The 11510-nt window shown below is 28.7% G+C and overlaps 1 protein-coding gene across 1 annotated transcript; it reads right to left on the bottom strand.

The window, feature by feature from the left end:
• Nucleotides 1-2343: 2343 nt before the first annotated feature.
• On the bottom strand, nt 2344-3949 carry LOC132735815 (uncharacterized). The gene is made up of 2 exons (XM_060722816.1): nt 3616-3949; nt 2344-2450 (listed from the first exon to the last, which is right to left on the bottom strand). The coding sequence occupies exons 1-2, from the start codon at nt 3926-3928 to the stop codon at nt 2344-2346; spliced, it is 420 nt and encodes a 139-aa protein (XP_060578799.1). The 5' UTR covers nt 3929-3949.
• Between the last annotated feature and the right edge of the window lie 7561 nt (nt 3950-11510).

The following is an 11510-nucleotide window of genomic DNA, read 5'->3' as shown; positions in this document are numbered from 1 at the left end:
TCTTATGGAACTAATAATATAACGTAAGCTTCATCTTCCTAATACATACTTTTCGCGATATTATGCATTTAAAGGACAATGTTGAATATTGTTTTTTTCCAACTTAGTCATGTCACAACATTCAACACACAAACTTTGCTTTATGGTTAACATATATATAACCAATTTCAATTTTGTCATAATTTTGTTTTCTGGGGAGCTAAACATAAACAAAATTACAAGAAAATTTTGATATTTTATTTTAAAGAACTTTTTTATTTACAATTAAAACGAAAAACAAAATACACTTATTGATTATAATTCCACATAAAAAGTATGTTTTGGTCGCAATAATGAGATCAGTTAGCTAATATTTTCTTGTATATACATTTATTTAAAAATAAAAATTATGACGCGCCTGTAAAAATCAAAATCTATATAAAATATTTGTAAAGTAGTTACGGGGAAAGATATTAAAATAAAAGCAGAATTATAATTAAAAGTTCTGTTATGAATTATATAATTGTTATGAGATTATATTAATTTAAATATACTCTGCAATATAAAGTGATATGCACGTTGTAAGTAAGGTAATTTAAAAATGCTTCATATTATACCATAGAAGCTCTACACCATCACGATGTCTTAGAATGTTTACCTTAGTTGTCAAACCTCTAGAACCCAGATACAAATAGTAATGACTTTCATTGGATGATTCTGGCAAATACGAAGGCAGATTTGCTCATTGGTTTTACTTGCGGTAATTGCAAAAAGAAATAGAAAAAAATAACCAACCTAAAAGTTCACTTTTAAGTGTGTTTGTTAACAAGATAATTATAAAAATTATATAAAAGATGGATTTAAACAAACACGTCAAAAATATATTGTAACATTATCATAATCATTTTGTCTATCAGAAATTTTTAAGTAAATTTAAATAGTTAAGAATCTATTTTTTCTCAGAGTTTTTCAATAGCACAATTGAATTTAAACAAGAGAATAACGCTGGCTTTTCATAAAAGTAAAATAAGCTGATCCAAACTGTAATTTATCACTTCATGTTTGCACTCTTTATGTCACTGAAATATTAAACGTTTTTGAAACAATTTAAATACAGCCAGGTTTGTCTTTGTTTATGCTTCCAGGGTAGTCCTTTTCCTCTTCCATTGTAATTACAGCTGTATTGGTTCTGTTACTTGTCTGTGAAGTCAATGAAAGTATAGGCTGTTCCTCCATTGAAATGATTCTTTCAGATTTATCATCCTCTATACTAGAATAAAATTGATTCTATAATTAACCTTCAAAGCACATATCTATCAAGAGTGCAATCAACTTAACAAAAATGCATAACATAACATCAAATAAGAAATTACACATTTATAAGCTATTACTAACAGCCAATGAAAACTGAACCAAAGTGATCTGGTAAATGAACTTACACATATTGAGAGAATGTTTAGCCTAAATTTCACCAGTGATTTCACCACTTTATCTAGAAATGTATTACATTGGCAAATGAAAGTTGAATAAACTATGAAATTCTAAATAAAATAAGGTCCAGATCTCCGCCTCTCAACCGAGGAATGGTGGGCTAAGCCCGTCCATGTTGATTATTGAACACAGATTCTTTGTGAATAATTTATTATTAAGTTGATTTACCGTAAAATGAGTCCTATATTTGACAATTTATCAATCACCTGTGCAAGAGACACGTGGAACCATTTCATAACATAATCAAAGCAGTGTGCAATGGTGGGACGTACACAAGTCATTGCAATGAATTCGAAATTACAAATTATTAGGCTTAATTATAAAATAATCCTTTTTAATTTACTTACCATTGTTTTCCGCAAAGTTTACCTCAGCAGATTTTTTCAACAAAATGGCGGGCGCACATGTGTTTACATTCGGAATACTTCTATTTGATCCATACATAGACTTAGACTGTCAATAAGCAATTAGCAGTAGGCAGTGAGCAGCAGGCTGTCCAGTTAACAGTAGGCAGTGAGCAGTAGGCTGTCGTTTATGGAATTCCGTACATTTATGACATAAGCGTTGGGGAAATATCCTATGGATATATTCATATTAGTAAAACATGATATTTTAAAGCTATAATAGAAACATATTACAAAATAAAGATAATAAATTGTATTCAAAATTCGTATAAATACATGTAATTAATAAGTTCAAGGATGATGGTTGGGCCAGTTTATAGTTACAGCAACGGGTTAGTTGAACAAGTTCTTAATATTTCAAACTGGTTTTTGATGTATTATTATAGCAGGTGAATGTTCTTTAAAACAACCAAATGAATATCATATAATCAAATAAGATTTTATGAAAAACAGTTTTGAAAAGTTATCATTACGTGAGAAAAATACCTCGAAGTTGTAAAAGTTCCTCTTCTCTTTTAGCTTCCATGTCACTCGTGAGATTTGTTCTTGTCTCCTCAAATAATTTCTTGAACGATTCTGTAAAAAAATATCAAAGTTAAATTACTAACCGTAACCAATAAGTTCAATAAGTTTTATACAAAATGTGTATGTTATTATGTGTACATATAAACTGTGTACAGAAAATTTGCTAATTTCACGAAACTTGATTCGAAACCTAATTTTATATAGCCGGTAGAGTTACTTCTAAAATAGCACTTTATTGAAGGAAAACATTCTAATATATCTTTCAATTTTACTCGTTCTCCTTCTACGAGTATAATCAAGTTTCAATTGAAAGTTTTCGAATTTCTATTGGCTGACGTGGTGGTCATTTTCTGACGTTATTCAATATAAAATGAATGTCGTAAAAATCTGGGAATATGTTCCCTAATAAGAAAAATAAATGTGATGAGTCAGCGTTTTCCTTCATGGAAATATGTTTGTTTTGGTATATTCATCTTAACATAAATGTTCACTGTTATTCATGTTTTGTATAGATGTGGAGTATTAAAAAAAAACTTAAATAGCGCAAATCTAATCAAGAAATACAGCGGCGTTCCTTGATGCACCAAATAGAAATATAAACACGGCGGAATAAGACAGAAGGGTAACAATTAACATGTCTGTTTTATAAATTGTACACATGTTCATGCTCGTACTAGCATATTGTTGAACACGAGGCTGTTAATTATCCATCAATTTAATGAATATTTACATGTTAACACTTTTGTATAATTGTTATTTTTATACATGATTTTTTTCACTTTCCTTTATTTTTTTTATTGATTTATGCTTATTATAATGTAATTTAACGTTTCTTTTCGAAACGACAAGGGTTAAACAAACTGAAAATATGTTATAAATTTGCGGCAATGAAAGTTATGCCATATCCTACCTTTAATCAACATAGAAATTCTAGGTAAATATGTTAGCAAAGTAACCGTTGTATAACATGTCTTCTTTTTTAAAGGTAATGATTCTATAAATTTTAAATATTCCAGGCATTTATCATATTACAGATTTTCTGATTTCAGTTTTCATAAAGCATTACAAACTTTTAAGTTATATTAATTCAGACTTAAACAACAATCATTAGTAATTATATGCTAAATATATACGTCAGTTTTCGTATTACATCAGTAATATTATAGTATACGTGTATTTATTTTCTTATAATGAAGATCTGGTGTTTATCTTTTACCTTCTCTCCTTTTTATCTCGTCATCTCTCTTTAGCATTTCGTCCGTTATGTTCTCCTTCATGTCTGCAAACATGTCCGTAAAATCTGAAACTGCTCGTTTTATATCGCCTGTTGTACTGATGACATTATCCTCAGTTTTCTTAATTTCATTTACCATTGTTTCTAACTTAATTTCAGTTCTTATCATTTTCTCTAAAAGCTGTTCTTCGTATGCAAATTTAGAACATACAGGCTCTCTAGCCTCAGAAAGATTATAACTATATATTCCAACGACAATAACAAACACAAATGACAGTGAGAACCTCATTTTCATTGCGACAGTTGAAAAATAAAATCTGAGAAAGTCTCTTCATCCGACTCGCTTAGAGAAACTGTTGTATTTATACAAGGAAATCTTCTTTGTTATTTTAGTATGAGGCCCGTAATATATTCTTTAGTATAGTTGTTTCGCAGAAATGCACTGAAATACGGATTTGAAGGATATCCATTAGAAACAGTTTGAGGCAAACAGTTTGAAATTTCCTTACATAAAACGCTACCTCCCAAATGAGAATTAAGTTACAGCACTACTAGTAACAAATCAGCATGTTTCTATGAAATGAAATACATACAATTCATGCCAAAATCTTATAGAATAATCTTTTGTTATAAAAAAAATGATGTTTTGAACTTTAATACCGATTGTTTCATCATACGTGATTTTGAAATAACTATTCTTTGGTATTGTCATAAAAGTCATGGAAAGGTGATATTACTCCAGAAAAAAACAGATGAAAAATGATAGACTCGATTTGATCGAGACTGTTTATGAGAGACACTGATGGGTTCAACCACTTACCACACCCGCCAGCACCTTCTTAAGCTGTTTTCGTTTTTCAATACAATTAAATATTATATTCAATCATCCTTAAGGACCAGACAAAAATAATAACATTCAGATTAATGGTTATATGTAGGACAGTAAGTTACTCATCAAGTTAACGGAAGACTGGTCATTCTAGTATGCCATAAGTACTTACTTGTAAAAGGCTACCAAGCAAACATATTTGAAACATCCGTTATATTTAAACACGTTTTCTTAACACAAATTATTGGTTTAATAATGCCATTGAAAGAGACAGTTAATTGTTCTCTTTAAACTTCGATTGAGGTTGTTGCTATCAATGGACCAAAACTTAAAAATTACTAAATATAATTAATAATGAGGAAACATTTCATTATTGCTGTATCTAGATTTTTTATGTTTTTGCCCATTTTACTTACATTCTGAAAATTCAAAACTTTTGTGGAAACTACTTGTAGCTGTTGACTGAGCTTGTAGTTTTTTAACTTTTAAAATGTGTTACATAAAGTGATTTTAGACTGATTTCCTTGATTTCCAGTGTTTCCTGATAATAATTAATAAAGATACGAACAATAATCACGTAAATTGTAAAAAATCAAGTTGTAACTTGAAAACATTTTAAATCCCTCTTACCGAACCTTATCTTATGAAGAAAAAGTTAGACATATAATTAAAAGAAAAACAAAATAATTCTTATCTTACTTTCGTCATTTATTTATTTATTTTAAGAATTTGGGCGTATAGTTTATAAACTATCTTTATCTGGAACAAGTAGTCATAAATAAATTCGCATTTTATGAAAATCGTGTAGAAAAAATAAATCAACAAGGCGTGTCTTTCCAACACCCTTAAACTTAAGTGATGGCAACATGGGAAGTGCTTCAATTAGATTCATATATTCATCTTACAAAATTAAGAAGTGTTTTTTTTTTCACCGGAATATATGTACTAAAGGAACCAAGAAAATTTCTACTAATACGCGAGTTTCAACTATTCACAAAAAGGTGTTTTGTTAGTTCTATGTGATTATATTTAATTAATGTTACGCTAAAAAATATTAGTGTAATACTTTGAATGAAATTTAAGTAGCACGCCGTGAGAAATAGAACTTTTATTAAAATGACAATATTTAAATCATAAACTGATGGGCAAAAATGGTAAGCACACAATGATCTTACATAATCACAATCATAATTATGCTATGAAACATAATTTTACTGAAATTTGTCAATTTTCAATACATATGAATGGCAGCATAAATCATGTTTAATTGTAAATCAGTTTGCTTAGTGGCATGACTGCATATTTATATTTAACATAAAGATATTCAAACCAGCTATTTAATCCTAAACAAAGTATACGTCAAGTACAATTAAATGATTTTTTTCCATGGTAACCTTTCTGCGATAATTTATTATTTGGTATATTCTTTATATTTAGTCTTCTAAAAAATACATATACTTTAAATGTATCTGTATAACTTTTCGATTTATATCTTTGTAACTCTGGTATTGTGTATGTTTAGAAAAACACATCTTTAGAGGCTTTACATCGGTATCATTTATTATGACGAGGAAATATTGAAATAATATGATACACAAATACTTATATTGCAGTCTGAAACAATATGAATGTAAATTATTTCTGAACAGTTCATTGTTAGTAGCGTTTTCGCCGTAATTGTATTTGAAAAAAAGTATATGGCAAATTTATTGTAATGAGCTTAAACGTCAGCCTAGAATAGCACACATTTGATATTTATCTGCTAGTTAAGAATATTATAATAATAAATGTGAGTAAAATGCAGTGAACAGTTTTTATGTTTTATTTTATTCTTTAGCATTTGTAGATAAAACACACAAATAAGTAAAAGTTTATAAAACATAAAAATCATTGCAAAAGACAACGTGAAAGAAAGAATTCCAAATAAAATTATTGAAAAACTGTCAATCATTACAGCCATGTCCTCGTATGCGTAAGGATATTGGTCTTTATTGTTTTAATTTTTCCTTTCTGATGTTGTCTTCTTAGTTATGTTCTCATTTGTTACTTCTTAACCAAAACTTTTCTTTAGTTTGGAAAATGATTCAGTTTTGCTTCATTTTACCTTTCAGTTATCTTTTTTATATTTGTTTCATATGCTTTTTGATAAGAAAACTTATGCAACTTATCTTTAAAAAAAATCGAATAAGTAGTTCATTTATATGCTACTCTTGTCTGATTAATTTTCTATGAGTGAATTGTTTCCTACTTAGAACATTTTCGCATAAATCAAAAGTAATCAGTATATCTTTTACTTAGTTAACTAAAACCCCGCCAATTTTAATTCTCTTTATGCAACCAAGAAAGGCTACACATTTTATAAAATATTTCTTCTTTAATATGCCTTCACATCCGATTTTTCCCTCAAATTTCTGTTTCATTTCAAAATAGATTATACACTGTCATAATAAGTTCAAGCTTGCTGATTCAAACATTCATAAAACTGAAAAAAAAGAATAGATGCAAATGTTTCTTCAATTCAAATTATGATGTTTAGAAATAGTGCTCATATAATACATAACAGGATATTTTATAATAGTAATGAACCCATTGACTTTATTAGTAAAGGTTGCTATTCAAGTGTAGCATTTATTACTTGAAGGTTGTTTGTGCATTAGCTTTACAGGCACAAGGAGCCATGTTCACTTCTTAGTTATAAACACTTGTATAAATTCTTCACGTATTCTTATAATAGTGATATAAACTTACAATAGTTGATATTATAATATTATATATTATAAACAATTACAAATTAAATATTATTAAAATTATAATAAACTAAGGTGACGATATATATAAGTGCCATACACTTTTATATTGAATATCTTGGTCCTGCTGGAATGAAATAAAATGTCAACTTTGTCTTCTACTATATCCACATATTTAAGTGTATCATTAATGCTTAGTTAAGTTGAATAGTTATATAGTTTTCTTCTTTTTTTTGATGGATAACACAACAGCACATATTACCGTGGTGAATATGCGTTTGATTTTCTACACATCTGTATCTACATAAATTATTAATTGTCTTACTTAAGCATACAAAACATAATACAGACTCAATCTGTAATAGCTAACATACTAGTTGTATATTTTAAATATCTAGAGGTAACATTTTACACCTAAAATATACTCTTAAGTATAGAAAGTATATTCTTATAAAGTAGACATATCGAACAATTTTATCTTAATCGTCAATCTTTAATTATCTTTTAAAAAACAATTACTTTTCGGCACTTACAACACATATTTATTGCCAAAAGTGGTCAAATATGATGACAAATACTGTAAAATTAGTCATTTGTCGCATATAACATGTTACCGACTTCTTGATTCTTGAGCCTTTTACGGTTTTTAATTTTTTTTTTCAAAAGTCTGATTTTCTTTAAATATTTTGGCTCGTCTGGTGTTATGCAACTTTAATAAAAAAAAAACAGACAAATCATAGTCTGATTATGAGACTCGATCAGATGAAACAATTAACACCAAAATGTTGTACGTTTCACATCAGGTATTAACACTGAAATGATTTTATTAAGATTAATGTTTATTTGTTGATTTTAATTCAGTTATTCACTAGCAGTCCACTAAATGTGTTGAACCTGTGTGTGTTTTGATACAGCTGGCAGTTAGAACCTGACACTGTGGATTTAACCCAAACTTTTGCTCCTGATTTTACTCTTACTATTGCACCAAACGTATTACAACCATAATTAGTATCGCCAAATTTAGCATCTACTGCAATAACGTTACCTTCCATCACTAGGCCAAGATAGGGAAATTTGTCACGATAAACACATGTATGAACAGAAAACTGGTACAGTCCTCCAGTGAACAAGCCCGTGGAAGTGTCGTAGCCTGTTCACTCGTTAGTGAATGACTTCTCGAATATGAGAATCTCATCTGTAATATCAAGTATATCGTCTTTCAGGTGATGTGCATAAAAAGCGATAGGAGGTTATTCGAGTTTTCCTGAGTGTAGAAATAATACTTTGTATTTATATCTCAAATATCTAAATCAAGGGGCATATGCTAGTTATAAAACTTATATTTATATCAGGCCAATATATGTAGAGTTTAAATAATTACAAACTTGAATGTGTGAATGTCAACAAAATCATCTGGACGTCGTATGAGAGTGAGAAATTTACGTATGGAGCAACATATCTTAATATCAACATACAATGTAGTTTGTTATAAATATCATTGGCCACGTATTATACCAAGATAAAACATGTCAAGTAAACAACATTTTAATTTGCTATGATTAGTTGTAGATAAATAGAAATCAAACACAATTGATGTATAAACAGGTGACAATACCTTGGAGTTGAAAAAGTTGCTCTTTTTCAGCCTCGATGTCACTTGTCAGGTTTTTTCTTGTTTCCTCAAATGATGTTTTGAGCGATTCTGTAATAAAGTATGAACATTCTAATAACTAATATCTAACCAAAGTTAAAGGGTATTCTGTACGCAAACATAATTTATCTATAGCTGCTATAATTTCGTTCCCCTGTAATGCATGTAGCGTTGATAATATAAATGTAATTCATACATCTTGTGGTTATTGTTTAAAACAATTAATGGACATTTAAGGCGTATGTGTCATTTTTTATAGGACAATTTGATTAAAAACCAACACAAATTTAAGTATCAAAACATGTTTTGCTGTATTCAGCTTCCTCAGTTGATACATAAAGAAAGCGACGTAAACGTACAAAACAGACGTCTACGTTAATAGACGTCACATTTGGCGCGTAAAAGAAACGTTATAATATTACAATAAGATAAAATAGAGAGAAATAAAAAAATCCCTAAAGAAAACCCAACACGGCAAAATTGAAAATGTTGCAGGCTCGGTTTGATTGAGCCTGTTCATGGACGGTACTGTCAAGTGCAAACTACCGTTCACGCCCCCTAGCACCGGCTTAAGCAGAATTTAGAATTTCGAAAAAAAACGTGCTTTAATCACATGTTGAAATTGTAAAAAGGAAGATAAGAATGTAGAAACATCGTTATCAATCAGTATATCTTATAAAGTTTATCAAATAAAATGAAAATGATCTATCTAGTAACTAGACAATTTATGGTATTATGCTCAAAATTAATTTATGTTATATGAACAAATAAAAAATCATCTGTATACATTATGAACAATATAGTATAAAATATAACAATCAAAGATATGTGTGAATAAAGGGAGGTTGTTAAATACTTATATCATTGACATAAATAATGTATTTGTATAGATTAATTTTTTTATAGAAACTGATACATTAAATCTGATTTTTGCAACATAAATAGTTTTATAAATTTTATATAGCTTACAGATAGTTAAATATTGCAAATTTATTATGTTTTAAACTTCTTTTTTATCACTTTAAATTAACAAATCAATAAAAATGTTAAAGATATATGGATTTATATATTACAAACAATTACCAATTAAACTATACATTATTGGAAATATGCACAAAGTATGAAGTTTATTTCTTATTTTATTTAAACTGTTTCGGTTAACATGTTTTACACACCTCCTGAACGGATGCCATTTCGAAGCTAATTCTTTAGTACATTCATGTAAATACATCATTACAAGAAGCAACAACAACAATTGAATTGTGCTATATAATTGACTGGTAGAACCGTAAAATAACATCTTATTTAATCATAAAAAATGTAATGAATTAAGCTCAATCAAGCCAGTATACCTTAAATACAATATGTAAAAGAGGGGATTGTGCATTCACTGTATATAGCACAAGTTTGAAACTGTCACGCCAAGGGGAGTAACTCAATTAACATTATATATTTTAAATTCATCATTTAGCTCCCTTGACTGAGACACCACAAACATACAATAGTTTGTATATAAATTATTTTAACTTAGCATTTAAAAGTTTAATATGCTGTAAGAAATGTGAGTTTGATGTGAAATAACTGTTTTATTATACCTTCTCTTCTTTTTATTTCATCACCTCTATCTAACATCTCGTTCGTTATGTTCCCCTTTATGTCCGCAAACATGTCCGTAAAATCTGAAACTGTTTCTTTAATGTCGCCTAATGTACTGATGACCTTATCCTCAGTTTTCTTAATTTCATTCACCATTGTTTCTACCTTTATTTCAGTCCTGATCATTTTCTCTAAAAGTTGTTCTTCATATGAAAATTTAGAACATACAGGCTCTCTAGCCTCAGAAAAATTATAACTATATATTCCAACGACAATAACAAATACAAATAACAGTGAAAACCTCATTTTGATGAAGACAGTTACAACATAAAATCTGAGAAGCTTTCTGGATTAAACCCTTTAGCGAAACTGTTTTATTTATTTATAAAAATTGTATGTATGAATATGAGGCCCGTATATGAATATTTTAGCACAACTGCATGGAGATCAAAACTGGAGAAAAATTTATAGGTATCATAGTTCATTTGACATTTCATGTCACATTAAATTTTCGGAAAATAAAATCTCAAAACTCGGGTCATGTTTGCACATATGCAATTAACAAAAACAGCCATAATATATTAGTATAGGCAGAATTAATTATTTATTATTAAAGCGGCCTTCATCTTTTAGTTTTTTTTGTGAGAAAAAAAAAGTTCATTTCAAACTGTACAATAAAATTTTGAAGAATTACTGCAAGCTTCTTTTAAGTTTTGTAACTAGCGAAGTGTGAGCGTATGTGATAAATTGAGACATAACTAAATTGTACATCTTAGAACATCATACATGTATTATTTTATTGTTAATTTACTTTAAATGATTCAAATAATCTATATTGGTTTCTTATGGAGACTATTTTATGTCCGTGTAAGAACATCATAATACGTGACCTTTTCTCATTTGTCTTCTATCGGAACACCTCTATTTATATATAGTATGCAAGCTGAATTTACTGTTTATAGCTGCTGATTGGCAAATGTTGTTATTTTGCTCGTTTTCATGAGTTTCAAGAACAGTCATGATCATGGTTATTTATTAACTGATTTATTTACAC

This window comes from Ruditapes philippinarum, unplaced genomic scaffold, assembly GCF_026571515.1.
Source record: "Ruditapes philippinarum isolate M1 unplaced genomic scaffold, ASM2657151v2 ctg4652_1_1_1_1, whole genome shotgun sequence".
NCBI lineage: Eukaryota > Metazoa > Mollusca > Bivalvia > Venerida > Veneridae > Ruditapes > Ruditapes philippinarum.
The sequence above is the reverse complement of the archived record's forward strand: the minus strand, read 5'-3'. Positions and strand labels throughout refer to the sequence as shown.

Excerpts from the sequence above, each read along its gene's own strand:
- LOC132735815 (XM_060722816.1), bottom strand. The coding sequence starts at position 3,928 with ATGAAAATGAGGTTCTCACTGTCATTTGTGTTTGTTATTGTCGTTGGA. Across the intron at positions 2,451-3,615 it reads CGAGATAAAAAGGAGAGAAG|AATCGTTCAAGAAATTATTT; the intron begins GTAAAAGATAAA and ends ATTTTTTTACAG.